Raw genomic sequence first — 23,612 nt, 5'->3', positions numbered from 1 at the left:
GTAAGCCTAAACTTCACAAAAACTATAAAACGGTTCTTCAAACCAAATTGGCTAATCACAGTCTTCAGTGGTGTTGACCTAGGAACATGTAGAACCAGGTTCTGCAGCTGCCTACTGCATGTCTCTTATGAGCTTCCTCAGTTACCTACTGTATGTAGGCAGTAGACAGCAAGCTTTGAAACAGAGGGGTTAGGTTAGTTTTTTAACACTATTAAAATGCAAATGGCTCAGCTGCAAAATCTTACTGTGATAACATCATGCTTTTACATTCAAGGTACCAGTGTGAATCAGCTCATTTTGCATAATTTTTGGCTGGGGCAAACATCTAATTTACAGTATATAGGTAAAGGATGCATCACCCACAAACAATGCAAAGCTGTTATAATTGTATTCCAGGTATTGCGAGTGTATACAAAATCTTTTTTGTTTCAGCTTGTGCTGTTACATTGTTATTTCGTCATTTCTCGCCCCTTGAATCAAAACGCACAATTTTATCATTCTGCACACTATTGTACATAACAGGGCTTATACACAGGTATGCAAGCTTTATTCTGATGACCTCGTGAAGATAAATAGTTTAATCATTTTTAATAATCGGGTCAGAATGTTAATCACCCTCAAATAGCATGACACCCGACACCCGCCGGGACTGTTGCACACACTGATGTTGATAAAAAAACCCCAGCTCTGCTTCTGCTATTCCTCTCAGGAGCTCTGTGCTTTCATCTTAAGAAGCAGATGAGCTCTAGAGACTTCACTAAAGCAATTTTTTCTGATGTCCGTGAGGGGACAGATGCGAGTCTGCGTCACACCCCACAGGACAACCAGTGTATATCAGCGGCTGTGTGTGTGTGAGAGATGTGAGGCGAGATGAAATGAAAGCGCTGTGTTAATGGCCTGAGTGCAGGCTCTGCTATGGACAGGCTGATTTATGGTGGCTCATGTTCGGCTCTAATTGTGTTTGTCTAGGAATCTTTAGTATATGTGACTATCAAAATATTGTACAAAAACTACTTTAAAGCATTTTAGGAATACTTTAAAAATGTTTTTATTGAATCTGGAGGTTTGGGTGAGGCATTGCGAGGGATATTTTTTTAGTAAGCATGAGAATTTAAATATGTTGCAGTCAAGCATATGATTTGCAGTAAAACATTCAGCAACACTTTATTTTTAGGCGTCCTTTTTACACAGGTTACATGTACTTTACTACTGTAATAAAAATTAAGTGTGCAAAATTACATTGTACAAGTGTAGGTAATTCATGACCATGATTTTAACTGAAAATGCTACAGTAAAACTTGTTATATTCCTGTAAAATTTACGGGGATAACTGTACATTGACGTTCCCAGAGTTCCCTGCATTGCATTTCTTTAAAATCACTGTTTCTTCTTAGTTTTTCTTATCAGTTATGTTTATTAGTGTCTAATGTTCACCATCTAACATCTATTGTTGTTAAATGAATGTTTTTTTTGCATATTTTAGTTTTAATCACCATGACTGCGTTTAGTGTTTGTTTGAATGACACTGAGCACCTTCTATATATCTTACTATTTAAAAGCTGCTTGTGATGGTTTTTGCTTCATCCCGTTACTTTCCCATCAGCACCTGCTTTTGGTGGTTATCAGTGTATTTCAAAGGTACAAAACAGATTTTAATATCAATCACTTTTTTATTTATTTATATAGCTCTTTTAAAAATACATTTTGTCAAAGCACTGCACAGTATCAAATAGGAGAGCAATGAAAATGATAGCAATGTATAATTACAGGATTAAACACTTTATATTTTCTTAAACGCATAGACGGTCTGTGTAATCAAATCGATAATCGCTAAAAATTAAGCGTCCCCAACTAAGCAAGCCAGAGGTGACTGTGGCAAGGAACCAAAACCCAATCTGTGACAGAATAGAGAAAAAAAATATAGGTTGGTATATTAACATTATATCTATTAATGAAATTACAGAAATAAACAATAAATGAATAAATAAAACCTAAAATGTTGTTACCGTATTTTTACAGTAGAATTCTGTCAACCACATCAATGCGTACATTGTACACTGTAACAAGGACACCTTAACATAAAGTGTTACCAGGCGTTCTTATTCTAGTGAGCATTTGGTTTGACAAAAACCCATCAAGCGCAGGATGAAGTCATCAATATTTGTGGTATGCCCGTTTAGAAGTGAATAAACTAGCAGAACTACTCAGACCTAACCCTCACATTTTTTTTTCTTAGTGGAAACTAACTAACAAGATATAGTGGCTGCAAATTAAGAATTCCATGACTTATTAATTTGCTCTCTCATTTTAGTTTAGTACTTTAAAATAAGAAAACAAATTAGTACAGCATGGCCACTTTTGACTAAAATGGAAAAACAAATTAATATGTTGCAGGAACAAGTCCTTAATTCATAGCTGTAATTGTTTTTTCCCCATCATGTCATGGGTGTAAAACAGAAAACAAAAGCCTGCAAAGAATATTGCTATTTCTTACCTTTACTACTTCATATCAAAACAAGTTATTTCCAACATTTTCCATTTTTCCAGTCATAATGGTGCAGAACAAAACACTGCAATATTGGTAAATAAATTTGCCTCTGTTTTTGTCTGACAGCTTTTGACATCCTGTCACCATTATAAGTTGCTTTCAAATCAATGTACTGAATACACACATAAATGCTTTAAAGACAAAATGAGAGCAATACAGAAAGGGATAAAGACAAAGTGGTCCATCATAATTTCTTAGGAGCAGTCACAGCTGTATTGTGGGACAACACAGAATGGATTCTCATTATATAAAGATTTCTAGTAGCTAGCTTTTTACATTTTGAAGACAATAGCTGTTTTTCCACCAAAATTACCTAGAACAATTTCTCCCAGGACCTTTTTTTTTGCATGGACCTGCTGCTGTCTGTACTTTTATCGTGGCCTAGGGTACCATAAATAAATAGTCAAATAGTCTGGTGACTTAGGACGTGACTGCTCCTCCCAGTCCAGGAGGGGGCGCTAGTGTTGAACGCCGATCATTAAGAAGCTGTGCTGCTTTTTTTGTGACGCATTCATTTACTAAAGACGTCATTTAGAAAACTTGTTAGATTTAATGTATGTTATCAGCCATTGCAAACTTTACTGTGAGATGGCTATGGTGAACATTGCGCTGAATTGCTATCGTACAAAAATAAGATTGGTTAGTAATTAATACATCAAAAACAAACCAGAGTTGCAAATAATGCAGTAAGGTTGCATCAACTTATTTCAGTGAATTTTTTGTGTTTTGGATATGCGAGTACTATCGAATGTGTCGTGTTTTGCATTTCTTAGTGCCCAGGTCTAACGCGGAAAGTTCCTGACCTTTGAAAAAAATACTCACCTTTTAGCAGGGAAGGGTGTTGTTGTTATGCAGTTTCTATGGTGTTCTGGACCAAGTCAGATGTCATTCAATGTCTATAGGGCTTTTGTCAACCCTAGGTCAATCTAAACCACAAGTTAACAGAATCTTGGGATCTTTCTTTACTTTGTACTTTTTCTGGTTATCGAAATCACTCATGAAAACACGCAACACACAGCAGACACACAAGCACTTGCACAATGCGACAAATAACTAATGTTAGTTGTCCAGTTCTGTTTTGTTCATACAGCGCATGTTTGCTGAGAATATGGTTGTGAGTCTTGAAAATGTACGCGTGTCTGTCCCTAAATAACCGTTCTGTGTGTAAATGTAACCGTATTAAAGACTCAGATGTGGTACTGACAACCGTATTCTACTGCTGTGTAAACGTGGCCATATGAGGCTCACAATGGTGCCGAAATAAACATAACACCTAAAAACCGTTATAAAACGTGAGAACTCAGCTTCTAAATTACATAAATGCAAAATGTTTTAAATGCGACGACAACCCAGGGTTAAGCACAGTGTGAAAAGCTCTTGTGATGTTTTGGTCCCTAGATGGGTCCATTTATTAGATTGTCAGGTGAACATTATGTCCAGAAACGAACACCGCATTATTTGAGATTCCGTTTGTGCTTTGATCATGAATGATATTGATGGGTTAAGTGCTGAAGCAAGTTCAAATACCTAGCCATAAATATCAACAGCAATAACAATAAGTTCAGTACAGTCAGTAATGTGAGCCCTTCCCACTATGTTTCAAATGAATCCAGCTAAATTCATGTAGATATGTATTTTTTTCCCCAAACAAAGTTGAGTAAAATTAGATTTCACATTCAATCTACCGCTCACTGCTGCCTGGTAATAATGATGCATTACTGTAGTCATTTAGGCCAGTGTCTCTTAAGGGCCTCACAGGAATAATCCTACAAATTACATTTTCAACTTGCTCTTTTATCATGTACTGCTCAAACAGTTAGTGGCTGGTGCAGCACTCGGTTGCATACACAAACTATCTTTTCAGAGCCCTACATTTGCACCAATTAGCGCCAAAAAACCCTTCACTTTTCTGTGGTTAAAACCTAGAGCTTCTTTCTGCAAGATTTCAGTTCTCTGTTAACATTCCAGTGTGTCAAGAAATTATTTCCTTGCCTCGGGGAATCATTCTGCAGTAGAGGGTTAACGTTATGAATAGTATTTTCTATTAAAGCTTCGTTACGCCTTTGTAGCTGACGATACAATTAACGCGATCAGAGGAAGTGACATCAACATGCTGTTGAGCTGCAAGTCGTGACAGAAGCGAAGGAAATGCACAAAATTTGGATTGATTTATGGCCTGTTTTATGGCAAATGCTGTCCGTCTTGTTCTGCCGTACTGGTGATTACAGCACAGATCTCTCTGATTACAAGACTTAGCGCATGTAAATTGAAAATCAAAGAGAGGACTGTGGGTAGTTTAAATTCTTCTTTTAAGATCAGAGGTAGCCCAGCTCCAATAAGACAGTCAAGACACAAAGTCTCTCTCTCTTTAAAGATTTACAGGGAGTGTCTGTGCTCTCCTAAAAAGCTACTGTGTCTGATTCTTTCTGATAGAGAACCAACCATGTCAGCATTCATCCTGGGCTAAATTACTGGGTTTGATGCAAGATGGAGGTAAATTGGGATGTATCTAGTACTCTGAGGCAAAAGAAATAGTCTGAGCTATTTTGAACTCTGAAGAAAATGGCTTTTCGGTGTATCTGTGACATATACGTTCACTTCTGATTAAATATATGATGGAAATGTCAGCTTGAAGGCCAAGGCCGTTTTGAAGGCGGCTAATCGTCTGACGGCAAGAGGTGCTGAATACAGCTACAGTTCATTATTGCAATTGCTGTAATCATTACATATTCTGGAGCTGCTGACAGAAAAGCTGTCAGTTAGTATTTTCATTGTTGTCCCTGTCAAAAGCGTTTATTTTCTTCTAACGTGATTTGCACACACAGTCCTGCTTACCATCAAAAGTGGAGTCCTGCTCCAAGCTTTAATGAAGACTGCTAATATACTGTGTATATCTTGAAAACTTGTGTGGGATATTGTGTTTGCTATTCACAATCTCATGAAAACAAGAAGCGTTTTTTAATCAACTGATTGATACTTTCAAAGGTGTATTTAAGTAATATTCTCTTTTGTGTATATGGCGTCGCCTTATATTGACACCTAGTGGTGTGGATGTAGCATCAAGCAAAAACATATCAGTTTTCAGTTACTTATACACTGTAGAAATTCTCTATTCGCACTTAGCCATTAATATCTGCTTTTTTAATATATGTCTGTGTAAAAAATGTGCTAACACTGTAGAATACGCACATTCACTATTAATTTGGAGTTTTACCTCAATAAACTCTTAATTTGCTGCTTATTATTAGTTAGTATGATAGTTGTAAAGTTTATGTATTGGGTAGGGTTAAGGGATCTAAAAAATGGTCATGCAGAATAAGACATTAACGTGCTTGATAACCAGTGATATGCATGCGAATAATAATTTGAATTGGTCCTTAAAATAAAGTGTTACCAAAAATGCTTTAAAATGTGTATTTACTGTTGATTGTAGCTTATTGGTGTAAGGGAAGCCTATACTCGCAATAGTGTTTTTACAAAATTCTCTAAATAAATCACTCTCAAAACAACAGAGCATCATAAAATAAAAGAAATACAGCAAGATACCCAGATACTTTTGTTCTGGCAAGTCTCTGAAGTGTGCATTCAGTGGACACTTTACTATCCCAGAAAACATCTAAACAGAGAACAAAAAGGCTAATTTAAAAGAAGGAAATGTCTAGATTGTGCAAAGCACCATTTATTTTACCCTTCCTCGAGTTTCACCTCCACAGACCCGCCTTATGCCATTAGAAGTTAATATCAAGTTACCGCAGATATTTTATTAAAGGGATAGTTCACTCAAAAATGAAAGATATAACATCATTTACTCACCCTCATGTCGTTCCAAACCTAGAAGACTTTTGTTAGTCTTTGAAATGCACATTTATGCACAGTAACGGTAAAGGAAAGATCGGTTGCATCTCTTCACAAGCCTTGGATTAAAAAGCTCATTTCATATGGATTTGATTTATGACGCATTCATAATTTTTGTTTTGCTTACCTGGAGATTTAATAGAAGAAGAAAAACCTCTTTTAGGTTAAACATCTTAATGTTTTAAAGATGAACCAAATTATAAGGTACGAGTACATGATGACAAAATTTTTAATTTTGGGTGAACTGTCCCTTTAATACTAATGGTAACCCAGCAAAAACTATGGCTACTAAGGTAGGCTCTTAATTATTTTTCTAATATGGCATGTTTTAAATTGGTTTGAGTGAAATTAGCATAACCCACTCAGATTGGGTGGTTTGACTCAGAAAAGGTGATGTGCCCTTCGTGCTGAAGACTGCATTAAATGAAAATGATAAAGTGATGCTGCTCTGTGAAAAATCAAACAGAAGAGGGGGAGTCAGACAAGCAGCCGGGCCTTTCCATCTCAGAGATAATAATCTGACACTGTCCCTGTCAGCGGTCCATCCACTGAGTTTACTGCAGCGCTGCTAATTCCAGCTCCATCTTCCTTCCTCTGTTCAGCTCAGTCAATGTTTGCTTTATTGATAATCACTTCAGATGGCCCGAAGTCAGAAAAATCATTTCTCCCCTCCATAGACAAGGGAATAGACAATAAAGAAGACGGCGGGCTGAACAGCAGTCTGCGCACACAAATGAGCGAACATACAAGATTTTTGTTCTCAGTTTGACTACTGAGAATCAGGTATGGAAATGACTTTGGAAAAGCACGTTTACATCACTTTGACAGATGGGTCGAGGCCTTCCACAGCAGCAAAAGTAGCTCTGAATATAAATATTCATTGCTCTTCGGTGTCAGGGATATACTGTATGTAGGCCTCACACAATCGTGTGAAACAGCAGCGAAAGCTCTTCTTTTATTGATGGTGACTCTGGAGTTTGTGCTTCTAGGAAGTCATGTTGAACAAAGAGTTCTGTATTGTGTCTGGGATAACACACAAATCGGGGCTCAACAAAAAATATTATTTGTACTCGATCTGTATTTTGACCATCAGAATTATTATTGTTTTTTAAAGATTTTAAGAAACAAAATGCAATCGTGAAATAAATGCTTTTAGAGACATGTATGCATAATCTTTGAATAAATGTTGAATGTTTTTGGGGAGCATCCTGCCAGCTAATATGTGTGTGTGTGTGTGTGTGTATATATATATATATATATATATATATATATATATATATATATATATATATATATATATATATATATATATATATGCATATCTTTATTGAAATGTTTAACAAAATATTAATATATATATATATATTTAAAAAAAAAAAAAAAAATATATATATATATATATATATATATATATATATATATATATATATATATATATATATATATATATAATTAATTTTGCATTCTGTGCATATCAGCAATGGTCCTGTCCAATACCCCGAAAAGCTGACCCTCCTCACTGTTGAGCCATATAAACACTGAAGTCTTCCTTCCATCTCTTTCTCTCCCATTAATCCGAATGTCTGTTTAATTCATTCATTTTCTCTGTGCAATGAGACACGTTCTGCCTTATTAGAATCAATGTCACACTGAAAGGTAGAGGCAGGGGACTGAGAAATTGAGTGAACAAAAAGCAAGAGAACACGTAGAATGCGTGAAAGGAGAGAGGCTGGCGGCGAAGGAAATGACGAGGAGATGCTCATTACTGCTCCAGAAGAACTGTGGAGGCTGAAGCACATAAGAGGAATCTCCCTCTGTTCACCCTCCCTCTATCAGATCGCAGCACATCACAGAGAGGCCAGAGGATAAAAGCACGGCTCAGATGTAGAGATTTAGGTAAGAGACGTGCCTGAATACCCTGATGCCTCTGAGCCAGAGGTCTCAGAACATCAGCAATGTAGAAATCTCCCGCCACCCACTGATTAGAGATCAGTGTAAGGGACTGGCCAGCTATCAGCCTGCGCCGAAAAAGTCATGCTGCTCGTACACAGGAGAGAAAATGTGCGGCTGGAACGAGCTGCATGCGGAAAGCCACCTCCACTTCATCGTTATTCTCCGGCAGCCGTGGGGAGTGACCTTTGCAGGCAGAGAGCTTAAGATAGTTAAAATTTGATTGGATTGAGGGAAGCTAAAAGAGGAGAAAATAGAGCCTTTTTCTTTCATTGATGCTAACCTTGAGGAGAGTCCCAGGGAGGATGACTGGAATTTTTCCCTGAGAGACAAAGAGAAATAGAGACCAGAAAGTCGTGCTGCATTTAAACGATATATAAAATAATAATAATGAAATATGAACGTGAGGCCTTTAGACTGAAAAAAACTGCATAAAAACGTACCCCTAAGAAAATAAGATAGTTTGCATAAATTGAGCAATTTGTGGACCATTACTTTTCTAAAATTAAGTACAGTTTTCCCTATAAAATTTTCTTTTAGTTTTCACTATGCTCATTCTCAGCAGGATCTCATTAATGTGCTACACTGATTTTGCTGACTAAAATTAGCATAAAGACTATACAAGAAACATGTCATAATGTACAGTATGAATCATGTATAAATACTACAATTTAAATAATATATCATCGTTTTGTCATATTTTTACAGTAATTAATATAGGATTGAATGAACGAACTGCTAAATGAATTAATGTAATGACTGTAGGTTTTCATAAAATTTTAATGGCCGTAATATGCATTAAAATTAAATTCTTCAACGGAAATGCATAGTCAGTAGATTGAGAAATATTGGGGTAGAAACAATATTTTTGAGTAGGCACAGTACAGGTTCTATATTGTATGAAATTAATATATTCATTGTCATGAAGCCTGCAACATCAGTTGTGTCACTGCCATTCACAAATCTCTATATATTTATCGACATCAGCTACTTTAAACAGATACTTTGTCATTAATCACTTTGTCGTTCCAAACCCATAAAAGCTACGTTCATCTTCCTTACACAATTTAAGATATTTTGGATGGAAATTATGTGACTGTCCCATTGACCGCCATATAATGTTCACCGTCAAGGATACGTTTTGTAAATGAATTTATGCTATGATTTGAATGCAAACAGTGCATCTGTGTTTCACGGGCTGACACGGAAGAGCGTTCACTTTTTTTTACGCGCAGCGATGCTTTTCAAAATGGACAAATTTGCTGAATAAAGTCATTACTTTTGTACACACATTATTCTCGTTGCTTCGTAACCACTGACGGCAGATGGAATATTCTGTTGATGTCTTTCATACTTTTCTGGACTGTGACAGTGTTCATTATTTGGCAGGCAGTCAATGGGACAGTCACAAGCCGAAATATCTTACATTGTGTTCGGAAGACGAACAAAGCTTTTATGGGTTTGGAACGACATGAAGGTAAGTGATTAATGGCACAATTTTATTTGAAAATGAAGCATCTATGGTTCCATGAAGAATCTTATATATCCTTGGAACCTTTCCATTGCACCCAATTTATTTGATAAAAAAAAAAATGGTTCAGAATATGTTCTTCACACTAAGAAAAAGGGTTCTTATAAGAACTACTCACTGAAATGGAACCAAAAATGGATTGAAATGCCATTGCTGCAAATTGCATCCGTTTCGGGAACCTTTATGTTCCTGTAGAAAGTAACGGCTACTATAGCGCCCGCTTTTACAGCACTAGAAGCTCCTTGAGCAACTTGAGCTCCCGTACTTGCGTCGGGCGTTTCAAGCCTCAGAACTGACAGAGACATCAAATCCAGTATTTCTAGGAGAAAAAAAGCGTCTCACATTTGTTATTTGCAATCAGAGGTGAGAGATTGCATTTCGCTTCTGAATAACAGTTGTAGTTCAAATGCGATAATAAGGTGCTTCTAGGAGATGCGCTTGTTGTGCCAACAACATGAAGGCAATTTATTCACTTTCAAGAGGTGAGCGGGTATCTCTTACTGGTTTCAGAATGCTTAGTTTGTGTGCTTATAAATAATTGCAGAGGTTGAGAGGAGAAAAGAACAGCGCATTAGCAAAACACGCAGCAGCAGACAGGGACAAACGAAGGGGAGGTGAACGGGGTGGGTTGCCAATTCCCTCCCCTATTTCATTGTGTCCCTCCGCAGATATGGTTAATTCTCCTTGGCTCACTTTTTAATCCAAAGCCATTTCATTATTTACGCGCACACGTACACACAAAGGGCTGTCTGCTTCCCCTTCTCCTCGCGGTTCCTCTCCTGGGGAAGGAAACAAAAGTTAATTGAAATAAATGAACTGGGGAGTGAATCAGAGTTGATTACATCTGCGAGGTAGGAAGTGATGTTGATTACAAGTGCAGAGAGAGCGAGAGAATGTAGCTGAGGCTAATGAAGAGACATGCTTGTCTGTTGCCTTTACAGAAGACATCACAGTGCCTCTGATCCTCTCCGAAAAGAAGCTCGCCTCAGAACCCGAAAAATTGCTTGCACTCCGAAGACAATGAAAAGGTCTCCTTTAAAGAAAGGCATTTTTAATTCGCTCATCACTTTTTCACAAATACAACTGTCAGCCAACAGATTAGTATTATCATTCATACTTTAGAGTAACTGTACACTATGTAAAATTAGTAGCACAGACAATATACAAAGGAGGGTTCAGAGGTCAGGATGGGCAGGGCTGAATTTAGTTCCTAGCCATAGCAACCAGGCATGTTAATATTTAGTCATTCTGGGATTGTCTGATTAACAGATTTGGTTGTTCCACATCATGTAGTTTCTGACAGAAAATAATAAATATTCTTGGTTTTAATATTTCTGTATAAATGGTAAAATGCTGTAAAACGTGCTTAATTTAATGTGCAGATTTAATATTTCGCTTCATGTCAGTTCCAAATCAAATAACATCCTCGTTTTAGTCTGTATTTTTGTCTTGCTTCCCAGTACAAATATCAAACTTTTTTTAAATCAAGATAAATTTAGTTGAAGTTAAGTTTAATAAATGACACAAAATTTAATGTTTAAAAACTAAAAATAGAAAAAACTCCCACTTTCAACCAAACTTGTTTAGTTAAAAACTAAGTTGATAAAATGTGGTGTGTCATGTACTGGAAAAGTAAACAAAAACACTTATTTTAAAAATAATATTTTTGCAGTATATTAATATTAAACATACTAACTCTGTTTTTTTTTCATTTTTTAATTGAGAAAATATAGGGTAAAAATTGATCGTCGCTGCTCAATTTACAGATTTGGACCTTTTTTTTAAACATTGCGTAAAATGCGTTTACTGTCAGCATTTTTGTTTACGTCCTTATAAATTGCCAATATATTATATCCATATCAGCACTACATTTGCACCGTATTGGCAGTATATTACAGCACGTTTTTCTGAGAGTGTTTATCTCCCTCCATTAGTATTAAGCACCACAGATGTCTTCCCTTTTCCTACCTCTGCCCCTGAGACAACAAATTATCATTACACATAGCAAAAAAAAAAAAATCTCTTTAGCACCACAGTGGGAACACACAACAAACAAGACATATCAACACACATACACAGCACACAATACTCTGAGGTTGATGATCAGGAACTCGGTAATCACAAATTCAGATATGAATGTGTTTGCATAAAAAAGAAGCATAATTTAGTCAGTCTTCAGTGTAATGATCGTATGACACCCCTCTCTCAACACAGTATTTTTCATTCATTACCACATACATATATGAAGCAATTCAGCTGTGTGGCACAAAGGTTGATACTCTAGCACCATGGAAACATGGATCACTGACAGGCAAACATACTAGGCTGCCCGCTAACAAGACAAGCAGCTTAAGTGAGCGGACTACTTTACATATTAATAAGCAGCTGGGCTCCATTTGAGTCATGCACATAAACTGCTTTGCGTTTTGAAAAGCTCGGGCCTTATTTAACATTGTTTATGTATGAGCGTGTGCTGATTAAAGATGAGTAACGCTGCAAGTGTGATGCGACAGGGAATATCCAAGCGAGGAATTACAAACATACCAGGGTTGTATTTTCTTGTCAAACTAGTAAAGAGGTATAACTTTGCCTCAGTTGGCATCACATTGCAGTCAAGGCAGGAAAATGGGTCTGAGAAATATTTACTCTTCAATGTCGAAGCTGATCCCTCAAGTGGCAAATTAATTTCAAATCATCGCTATCAAATGAGACAAACAAATATGAGATCCCAGTCGCAGGCTGTAAATTCAACATATATGCTGTGGGCTTAAATGGTCTGTGGTGCAGATGACAGACAAATGATGTATTTGTTTTTCAGCCGGAGCAGTTCTGGGAACTCTAGTGGGTCACGCCTCATAATTTAATCCACAGGTGAGTACAGTATAAAGACAGACGGAAGAGGAGATAAAAAAAGACTTCCCTTTGATAAATGTGCTTAGTTTGTCCTGGTTGGCATCTGTGCGTAGCGACCATGGACTTTTGGGCTTTTTTGAGAACCATCAGATGTTCAAAAGCCATTTGGAAACATGCCACCAACCCACTGTCTACATATTGCGTAATAAATAGCACTCGTGGCCTTGTTTCTTTAGCTGGTGAGTCCTGTGATGAGGCGCTCTGTGTTAGCCATTAAAACACACTGGTCCGACATGAAAGCCAAACTTCTGGTTGTTATTTCCAAAGTCTGATACTGCCACATCTATGACCGGAAGAAGCTCTGATCGCGGAGAGTCAATCTGCAGCACGGTCCTCTCCTGCCCCTTACGTGTCTATGGAAAGAAAACAAAACGTGAGCTGAAAGAAGGCTTTTTATGCTCTGGGATGAATTGCTGAGTGTATCCCTGTGAGGTTCTTCTGCTGGATGAAGCATTAAACTCCTGCTGAAATAGGCTTATTTGTGTGCTATTTTAGAATTAGCGTGTTCTGATTGTTTTTAGCTCCCCATTCTCTGCTGAAGGAAGGCTAATTTGGTGATTCATTAAACTCAGAGAAACTAAGTGTGGGCGTTTTTTTTTGTAGTTTTTTTTCAAAAGGAAGTGTTAAACTAATACTTCCCATACAGACAAAATTATTGTTTACAAACAAACACACGGCGATGGCATAACCAGGTTCTTTATACATCCTGCTTTAGATTAGCATTTCATTTAAAGTAGCAAAAAACATTGGTGGAGGTTTGGCTTTTTTGGATTTCTGTCATGATCAGTGGATTAGGACTGTGGATTTAACTCGGGATTCACGCACTGATGCTTTTCGTGAAAGGACATACAGATTTAAACCATTTATTTTGAATGGAATAAGTACAATGTTTAAAATATTCCTGTGATGGTAAAAGAATGTTTAGCATCATTAATGCAGTCTTCAGTGTCACGGGATCCATTAGAAATCATTCTATTATGATGATTTGCAGCTCAAGATATTTGATAATAACGTTCTCATTATTATCAACGTTGACAACAGTTGTGCTGAACAGTATTTATTTGAAATAGTAATCTTTGCTACTTAAAATAAAAAATAAAATATTGATTCATTTAATGCACCCTCGCTAAATAAAATGAATACCTTCAAACTCTAAAAAAGCTCTCATCAAAACCAAACCTGCTTATGTTAATTTCATAAATAGAAATCTCCTCACCTGACAACCATCATACAGTGCTGTGATAAAGGGCGATTTGGCTTGCGTCATCTCCTCGTCGTTGCTGCCGCGGAACCGTAGAGCTTGTTGATGGCTGTGGCTCGTCACATCGTACCACCCGACTGAGTTCTGGCAGCTATAGGTGAAGGTCTGCGTGGCTGTGGCACTGAGGAGCTTCAGGAAGGTCAGCTGGACTACAGGAACTGGATTTCCATCAGTGTCAATATAGGAGAACTGCAGTAAAAGGGAATCATGGGTATGGAGCACTCAGCTTAATCAAAGACAGTTCTTTAGACATATTTATTGCATGGCATCCATACAAACTTGCTCACCCCTCCTTGATTTTATTCCTAATGAAGGCAAGAAAAGAGTGACATCTGTCTACCTAAATCTCCATAACAAGGTCAGATGTCGCACCTTACGAATGAGCTCCGAGTGAAACAGGCTTTAGCTGTTAGTCTCAAGCATCATTTAATGAGCCAAGACGGATGGAGGTCGCTAACGTGCACTCAAGAGAGTTTGGCCCGAGGCGTTTCAGATAGAGCCGCATATAAATTCCATCATATCCCTTTTCTAAACCAGACATACCATTTATTTTTTATTTTTATCAAAGACACACACCCATTGAGTGATGCATCTCGGTTGATTGTTTGACAGTTCAGAAAACCTCTTTCACCATGTTTCGCTGTTAATTTGAGAGTTAAAATTCTATATAACAACTGGTCTATTTATTGCATCAGGCAGTGTGTTTCTAACAAACTGTGGGGCGACAATGAAGAATTTTTAGGCAAAAAAAAGTGTCTGGATTCAAACTTGGTGCTGCATGCATGTTGACAGTCAGAGAGTTAAAAGATGAAAGAAAAACATTTGAAGGGAAAAGCACCTGTTTGCCCTTTCTGTACTGGCTGTACCAACTGCCCGTTTTTTCTTTGTTCCAGGCGGCCAGCTTCACCTGTATTGAGAGATGAAGAGACAGATCAGACGTGTTTTTCTTCAGACTCCAAAAGGCCTGTTGAACTGAGACTGCAGGAAGACGTGTGTAGTGTACGTGAGTATGGTTTGAGGGTCACCATTTCAAATCGTTTATCAGGGTGCAGACAGGTCTCCCCCTCCGCAGTGAAGTTGCAGAAAACCTTAATGGAGTCTCGATGGCAGCCTTGGTTTGGGTCAATCCAATATTCACCTAAGAGGGGGTGGATTGCAAGATCTCTTTAAATGGTTTTTAAATACTGGGGAGAATAACATGGGCCAAATTCACTAAATAGTCACTTTCAGTACTTAATGCACAAAGAGCACAAACACAACTCTTTTGTATGTAAATCTGAATCATTAAAGATACCGCCAGTGCTGTTTGCCAAGGTCATGTAGCATTCAAAATTAAGAATTCTTTTTACATTATAATTCAGTTACTGAATTTAAACTGAAGTACAATCAAAATGTATTAAATGAAAATGAAGATATTTCTGTAGTTCAGACAAGACACAAAACAGTGCAACACCAAGGTCATGGGCTCGATTCCCAGAGAAGCATGAACTGACAAACTGTATGTTTGGCTCATGCCAAATGCATAAATTCAAACAAATTAAAATCCGAAAAAAAAACTGTCATTTCTAAATGCCACATTCTGCATTTTTAAAGCTTGTTCAGGTATCTGGTGGAATTTAGTGATTCTATATAGTTCCATTGAAGTTTGTCAGATTATATTAGTCTGCAGCATGTTTTACAACAAAACACTTTGAACTGACCTGCTTGCACTGTGCAAATTTTATTCAGCTTAGATTGTGCGCTGTTACCTGATTTGCATAATTCCTTCAATGAACAGACAGCATGTGCAAATAAACCAAGACGGGCACAATTACCAAGCATTGATAGCGAATTCCCTCCATCAAAGAAATTAATTAACTAATGGAAAATGTGTGTAATATTCCTCACCATCTTTGTATTCTGGATGACACAACATCAGCTCCTTGCATGTGCGGGCAGGACTCTCGAAGGTCCCGAGTGGTTTTCTCATGAGCTCCACCTCTGTTTTCATTGAGTTGAGTGACGCAAACACCTCTTCCATGCCTTCTGGGTCATCTAGAGACTCGTCTGCCTGTAGGAAATCCTCCATGTTGAGCTGGACCGCTTCCTCTTCCTCGCTCTCTGCCCTGGCTCCGGCTCCTTGTCGGTTTGAGTGTCTCCTTCGCTTTTTACGTCCCTCTCTGTATGGCAGAGGCTCAATCATAGTGGCTGGTGGGCCCTAGAGAAACAGAGTGATGGGAGACATGAGGAGTCGGGATAACAGAAACAGACAGAAAATTAAGGAGACATTATGATGGCTCACAGGTAGTCCAGGTGGACCAGCAGGTCCTGGATCTCCTCTTGCACCGATGGTTCCCTTTGGGGGGAGAGAAACAGAAACAGTTTAGTCAGGCATCCCTAAAATTGGCACAACACTCAAAGGCCACTGCCAACTCAGTGCTTCATATGGCGATTCGTTCAGAGGGATTATCCAAGTTAGTGCAGCAGGATGCAACTCAGGCACTGACAATGCCTTTCACTCAGGTTTCATAACAGAAGCAAAAGCTCAGATCAAAACAAACAAATACCATATAAACAGAGAGAGATGAAAAACAAGACTGCAATGAAAAATATATATACCGACCTGGTCTCCTTTAGATCCTTTCTCACCTATTGCACCCTACCAGTGAGACAGAAAATAACAGTAATGAAAAACAGGCAATATGATTCCGCAAATAAATTTAAACCTAACAGGTACCTTCAAAAGTAGTTGCTGTTCCGCTATGAAGCTAAGAGATAATCGATATATAGAACGAGAAAAAGGAATGCATATAAAAATGGCAACTCACAGACAACCCAGGGGGTCCAGGTGGACCAGTCGGGCCGGGGGGGCCACCAGTACCCTATCATCAAGAGATCAAAATAAAATTTTCTTTAAGACCATTATTAATACAGACAGTTTAGGAGTGTTTGTGTTTCTAATATGTTTACATTGTAACAATTTCTATATTATTATCTAATCTTTTTAATTGGAACCAAACAATCAAAATTAAAATCTCTATGGTGGCTACTGGTCATTCATGCTAACAGTTGCCCAACAATCAATAGACAAAGTAGATATTAAATTCATATGCATCCTAACGTAAGATACAAGAAAAATTATAGCTCAAAATTGAACATTATTGAACATTACTCATGAAACATTCCTACTTTCTTAATTTTCTTAGTTCAGTGAATTTGTGACTGAGAATGTTTACAACTCTGTTTATACATACATTTTAATTAAACTCCCAACAAAGACCATAATTCTAATGCTTGTATAATATATATTAAAACTTGTTTATAATAGTAGAGATATATACATACACCATCTCCTCTAGGGCCTTGTACTCCCTGGTTTCCCGGCAGGCCTCGATCTCCTTTCTCTCCCAGATCTCCTGGAGGTCCAATCAATCCAATCAGCCCAACATGACCCTACAAAGAACAAAGAAAGAGTGCACTGAGCCATTACTGTTACCACATGCCATGATTTTGCAAACAAAAGGACTTCACAATATTTCACAATGAGCACAGAGCCAGCAAGTTACGTTTTGAGAGTTTTATATTTGGCTTTATTGAGAGATATAATCGCTGGTTTCAAGCTGTTCAGTTATGTTCCCAGCTCTCTCAAGCTGTATTGTTTGATGCAGTCTATGATGCAGTCAGGTATCATATCTCACAGTTTCAAGTGTTTATGATGCTCTCATACCTTGTCTCCTTTAATGCCGGGATCTCCTTTCAGTCCTGGCAATCCAGCTGGACCCTATATAAAGCAAAGCCAGTCACAAAGTTCAATTTCATTTTGAGGCAGAATTTGCTACAAGCCAAAAATAATTTGACTTCTTTTCTTGAAGCAGCATTTGATACAGTTGTAGATCGATATGGGAGAGAAAGAAGTGGTGAAAACCCTACCATAGGTCCTGGGGGTCCAGTTTGCCCAGGGGGCCCATTTAACCCTTGCTCCCCCTGAAAAGGACCAAGCAGAGTGGTAAGTTCAAGATGGATTAAGCGGTCAGAGAGATCAGTAATAAGAGCGGATAAAGCCACGTTGTTCAATATCTGCTATCAATGGTAGAATGTTATACTGGAACATAGATGCGCTTAGACTCACAGCAGAGCCTGGAATCCCACGCAATCCCTCTGGACCAGGGTTTCCAGGGTGTCCCTGTGGTCCAACAGGCCCGGTTTTTCCCACTGAACCCTCAGCACCTGCAGAACCCTAAAGAAGAAAGTAAACATGATAGTTGTCCTTGTGTAAAACTATGCCATGCTATATACCATATATACCATTATAAAACACTCACCTTTGCCCCCTTTTTTCCCTGTTTCCCTTCTTTTCCTTCAGGACCTGTATGACCCTGTGTAGAAGGAGACTAGTGGTTAGATTAGTTTTTTATAGTATGTGAATCATCCAGTACACAATTGAATCCCACCCTCCGTCCAGGTGGCCCTGGAGGGCCAGGCTCTCCTGAGGCTCCTGGGGGTCCCTGTTCAAAAGAGAATATTTACTTGAATTACTTTCACAAATGTATAATTACATCAAAATCTCGGATTGCTTGAAAACTCTACTTACAGCTTTGCCAGGTTCGCCATTATCCCCTTTAGCTCCTGGCCCACCGTCAATACCCTACATCCAAAAATTATATTCAAATCACCATGTGAAATTACCATCAAAAGGTGTCGATCTTGAAGCTTGAATTGATGCAAGTGTTGCTGCACTTACATTAGCACCTGGCTCTCCAGGGGGTCCCGCATCTCCAGGAAAACCAAGGGGACCCTATTGAGGAAAATAGATGGTGTTAAGAGTACAAAAGTCTTGACAGTTTAACTGTGGGAATAGTTACTCACTGGGTGTCCTTTGGGTCCATCTGATCCAGGTGTGCCTCTGATTCCTGCGGGTCCTGCAGCCCCAGGGGGGCCAGTATCACCCTTCTCACCCACTTCACCTTTGTCTCCCTTGACATTAAAGCAACAGGGCGCTTAGTGATAAATGGGAGATCAAAGACTAATGAAAAAAGAGGTAACAGGAAGAAATTACTTACAGGGGGGCCGGTTTCACCCACATTTCCTGGATTCCCTGCTTCCCCATCCTCACCCTAGATAGAGAGCAAAAGAGACCGACAAAGAGAAGGAAGCAAAAAGATAGAAAGCGACCATCCATCATACTTATGCTCACATGTTTACATAGTTACAGAGGCAGCACCTTCCAACAAATAAACACAACCTCCCCCATAAATCACAAAAATACTTGTACATATACACAGTGAGAGAGTGGTCTACCTTTTCTCCAACAATTCCTGGTTGGCCCACTCCGCCCGGCATGCCCTGAGGACCCTTGCCACACAGAACAAAACTGAGTCAGTTTCATACATAATGCATGCAAGGCTGTCTCCTCTACTTGCAGACTGTTGACATTACAGTGATGAGATTACAGACTACCGAGCATGGTCTCTCTGTATATGCAATCATATTTTATTAAGCTAAAACGCCATATTGTTCAGCTTCCTCCTGGCTGAGGCGTTTATGGCTTCAGTGGCTGAGTATGAATATCTCGAATGAGTCTAAACTGAAGTGGCTGCCCTGGTCTCTGGAGTCTTTCTGCTGAGTGCCTTTAAGTGAGGTGCACACATGAAGCCAAATAGATGACCAGTGTATACATACTGGCCGCTTTTCATAAGATGGGCACATTGAGCCCCGGTGCACAACTCTCTTCTTTTCTACTCTCCAGCACTTTTAGAGTGCAGGCGAATGGGTCACTGCCACGTCTGTCTCGGTTCTCTCACTTTTCAATTATTAACACATGGGAGATGTTCAAAGGCGGCCATTAATAGAGGTAAATATAACTCTCTCTCAGGGATGATAGTCTAATATTCCTTAATCATTCATAGAGAAGTAAATATAACTCTTGCAGAAGGATCATATCCCACTTCTTGTTAATAATTTAACGCTCAAAATCAGCAGAGGGTGGGCAGAAAGAGATATGGGGAGGATGAAAGTCTGAGGAAAGAGAAATGAGGTGTCGTATGTGACCTCATAACAGCCTGGGGGGTTTTCATCTGCGGCACGGCAGAGTGTTGATACACAGGACGGGTTCTTTGGAGTCGCGAAACAAAGACTCCTCATTATGTCTCAGCAGTACTATCGCTAATCTACTGTCCTGCATTTGAACCCTACTGCACAGGAGGTTGATAGACAGGAAAGAAAACACAAAGACACTTACCTCTCCCCCAATGGGTCCCTGGGGGCCATGCGGGCCATGTTGTCCTGGAGGGCCCTGATGAGAAGCATAAAGATTAAGCATTTCTCACATATCATTAGACATGTACTCTCTTCTTTCACTCTCTCTCCTCCTCTTTTTGTACAATCAGCACCTTTCTCTGTGTCAGAGAGGTGTTTTTTTTGTACATCTCTGACATGGTGGTGACAGGCTATTACGGGCAGGCTGATTTCCTCTCTGTGTGCTGTGTCTGCGTTTTAATGAGGACCATCTCACTTCTCCATTCTCTGGTTACACTGCATGAATTCTCAACTCCTGAGGCATACCTCTTATTGCTGCGGAGGGCGGAACACGAGCCATTAATCAAACTGGCCAAAACCGTTGCTACCACGCTGCATGCGGTCTCCACCGAGAGATATTAGTGCAGCACGAAGCATCCAGCTGGAGAGACTACAGCAAGGATCAACACCAAGGCTGAGTGTGTAGTCTCAAAAATATACAATACCCCACTCTCCAGAATCCATCACAGAGGCTTAACACAAACTGGTACAGCGAAAATGGGAAATACAGTGGCTATGCATTAGGGCCTAGAAATCCCATGATCCACGGCATTCACTCGCGGATGAGATGTTCCCAGTAAGGTCTCGTGGCTTTGTTTTTGCCCGGTTTTGATGCACTTCATCTAATCGTGCAAGTGTGTGGAACCGTTGAGAATCTTGTTTTGCATTCCTTCATGGTTGACGGAGCCGTGAGAAGACTGTCACAAAGGAGTGCGCTCATTAGACAGCCCAGGCTCACGGTAATCTGATTAGCAGCTGTCACGCTGCCTTCCACTTCAGAACCAGCATCACTCTCTCTCTTCTGTCACTCTCGGCTCACACGGGTCTAACACTTATACACTCACACACATGAATGATGCCCTAGTCTCACACGGCTTCTCTCTCGGTTTCCTCATCTTTCACTGTATTATAGTTCTCTGCTGACTCTCATCCTACAGAGAGTCCCGTTAAGAGAAATGCTGCGCTGGTTTGGAACGTTGGACTGACTTAATGTGATACTCGAGTGAATGATTGTTTTTTCATTGAACAAGTTTGTACTACAAACTACTATTTTATGTTAATGTAATAAATGTGTAAATGTGAGTTGTGCTTGAGGCTCCAGGAGTAAGTTTTGGAAACCAGTGGCTTAGCAAAGTAACAGCACTCTTCTCTTTGACAAGTGACATGATTTGAGTAATCATTCAGGGTTGGAACCATTTGCATTTAGAAGTATCTATCTTTGTTTTGGGAATTTTCAAAATTCCATTTCTATTTAGTGATGGGAAGTTCGGATCATTTTACCAACTGGGACCTTTGAGTCTCGTTCAGCAAAATTAACAAATCTTTTTTCAAGTCAGTTTGTTCATTTTATCAAAACATCATTAAAATGTTATGTATCACTTCCCTAACATCAAACAATACACAACAAACAATACAAAACTATAATGCTATGAGAAACAGAAAAGACTAATCATTGTAAATCATTGTTTACCTGGGTCTTTAGTTTATGATTAGCTCACCTCACCTTTCAAGTCTTCAGGGTTTCATTGCATGACAGGCCCATAAGATTTAACCAATGCAGTATGAGCCAGAAAGAGAACTGATTAGTTTGTCTTTCAAAGAATTCCAGTACAGAACCAATAGGATATTACACATGGGTGAATGAACGAATCACTCCCAGAGACAACTTGTTCTTCCCGAGTCACATTAAAGATTTGTAAGCACTGTTGAAGTTTCTCAGATGTCTCAATAGTAGATCTGGCTGTTTGAATTTATAGACATTTGTAATTAAAAAAAAATCATATATAGTGTTCAGATGCAAAAAGCCTCTTCAAGTGCCACTTTAATTTAATTCTAAAATGAGCATATTTCTCAGGCTGCTATGTTTATGTTCAGCCATTTCACTGCAATGTCAATGAAGAGAACCTATTCATAGCCATTAAAGTGAAATTATAGAGCCTTCACATTGGAGTCTGATAAAAATTATAATTTTAGAAGAAAAATTCATGTGCAAACTCTTCATATACTTTTTTATATATCTGACCATTTCACAGACTAGCGTGGAAGAACATTTCAACTCAACTATATATCTGAATAATCCTCCTGTGGAGTGTGACAAATTCAATTTAAAAAATCTAACTCAAAACTGAAAAAAAAATTATATACTGAAATTTACTCAAACTTGCTGCATGCAAGGTGTAGCATTTAGGGGTATTACACAGGCTAAAAGCTTAGACTAGAGTCAAAATATTTATATGAGGAATTCATGAAATGCACATCTTACCATAGCTCCAACGTGGCCACTTTCTCCCTTCTCTCCAGGGGGTCCTGGCATTCCCTAAATAAACACATTTAAATTTAGAGTCATACAGTTTTGAAATTAAGGTGGATTAACCCCCTCAATGAGCTGTGAAAACTATGTCCCATCTGGATGAAGATGAACTAAGATTTTGCAAACAGTGCATTCATGCATGCAGTCAATAGATAAGGACATCTGGAACTGACAGAATGCTCAATATGTAACAACTCAGGGATGCAGGCTTAAAAATGGCAGACTATTTGCAAAAATGCCCACAAAACTAACATAGCCTTCTGCTATTGGTTGTATTTTTAGAATCCCAACTTTAATTTCATAGGTTTTGTTTGGTTATACAAACCTAAAGATGGTCTGAAAAGTCATGTGTATGTGGCATATGCTTTACCTGCAACCCCGGGGGTCCGGTTGCCCCCTTGAAACCACGCAGACCTTCATCACCTTTAGGGCCGTACATTCCTTGCTGTCCCCGGGGCCCTGGCTCTCCATCCAGACCCTGAAAGAGACATCAGTGCTGAACTGTGAACACACACAGAAATCTAAGCAACATCACTCTCACATTGGGTCATGCACACCACACTCATACATACTGGTGATCCTAGCTGTCCAGGAGGTCCTTGGCTCCCAGGCGGCCCTGGGGGACCCTGTGAGATAACATACAGCGATATGGTGATGCATACCTCTAATGAAAGTTCATGTATTATTCAGCACTTATGACAAGATAGAGATACTAACCCCCTCTCCCTTGTCTCCTTTGCTGCCTTTCTGCCCTGGTCCTCCTGTCTCACCCTGACAAACAAGCATGGCCATAAATATCAACCAGCATGTGCAATTTTTAAAAAAGTAGTCAAAGCTATACCTTATCTCCATCCTCTCCAGGTGGACCAGGTGACCCTGCAGGACCAGGTAATCCGACAGGCCCTTGTTCTCCATCTCGCCCAGCAGGACCAATTGACCCTTTCTCTCCCTGAAGAGGAACAGAGGTAAT

The 23,612-nt window shown here is 39.0% G+C and overlaps 1 protein-coding gene across 2 annotated transcripts in view; it reads right to left on the bottom strand.

Annotated features, from left to right (window-relative positions):
• Positions 1–10,908: 10,908 nt before the first annotated feature.
• The window catches only part of col5a3a (collagen, type V, alpha 3a), a 47,113-nt gene continuing 34,409 nt past the window's right edge, over positions 10,909–23,612 (bottom strand). For both annotated transcript variants that reach the window (XM_043235655.1, XM_043235656.1), the window contains 25 exons: positions 23,484–23,591; positions 23,360–23,413; positions 23,215–23,268; positions 23,013–23,120; positions 22,595–22,648; positions 20,276–20,329; positions 19,336–19,389; positions 19,098–19,151; positions 18,904–19,011; positions 18,779–18,832; positions 18,629–18,682; positions 18,489–18,542; positions 18,360–18,413; positions 18,167–18,274; positions 17,968–18,021; positions 17,765–17,818; positions 17,383–17,490; positions 16,866–16,919; positions 16,661–16,696; positions 16,340–16,393; positions 15,946–16,255; positions 15,084–15,196; positions 14,897–14,965; positions 14,014–14,247; positions 10,909–13,150 (listed from right to left, as the gene is read on the bottom strand). In XM_043235655.1, the coding sequence (XP_043091590.1) occupies positions 13,004–13,150; positions 14,014–14,247; positions 14,897–14,965; positions 15,084–15,196; positions 15,946–16,255; positions 16,340–16,393; positions 16,661–16,696; positions 16,866–16,919; positions 17,383–17,490; positions 17,765–17,818; positions 17,968–18,021; positions 18,167–18,274; positions 18,360–18,413; positions 18,489–18,542; positions 18,629–18,682; positions 18,779–18,832; positions 18,904–19,011; positions 19,098–19,151; positions 19,336–19,389; positions 20,276–20,329; positions 22,595–22,648; positions 23,013–23,120; positions 23,215–23,268; positions 23,360–23,413; positions 23,484–23,591 (2,205 nt within the window). In that variant the 3' untranslated portion in view covers positions 10,909–13,003. The remainder of the gene's footprint in view (positions 13,151–14,013; positions 14,248–14,896; positions 14,966–15,083; positions 15,197–15,945; positions 16,256–16,339; positions 16,394–16,660; positions 16,697–16,865; positions 16,920–17,382; positions 17,491–17,764; positions 17,819–17,967; positions 18,022–18,166; positions 18,275–18,359; positions 18,414–18,488; positions 18,543–18,628; positions 18,683–18,778; positions 18,833–18,903; positions 19,012–19,097; positions 19,152–19,335; positions 19,390–20,275; positions 20,330–22,594; positions 22,649–23,012; positions 23,121–23,214; positions 23,269–23,359; positions 23,414–23,483; positions 23,592–23,612) is intronic.

Source organism: Puntigrus tetrazona, chromosome 3 (assembly GCF_018831695.1).
Source record: "Puntigrus tetrazona isolate hp1 chromosome 3, ASM1883169v1, whole genome shotgun sequence".
Taxonomy (NCBI): domain Eukaryota; kingdom Metazoa; phylum Chordata; class Actinopteri; order Cypriniformes; family Cyprinidae; genus Puntigrus; species Puntigrus tetrazona.
This window is presented reverse-complemented; position numbering and strand designations above follow the sequence as displayed.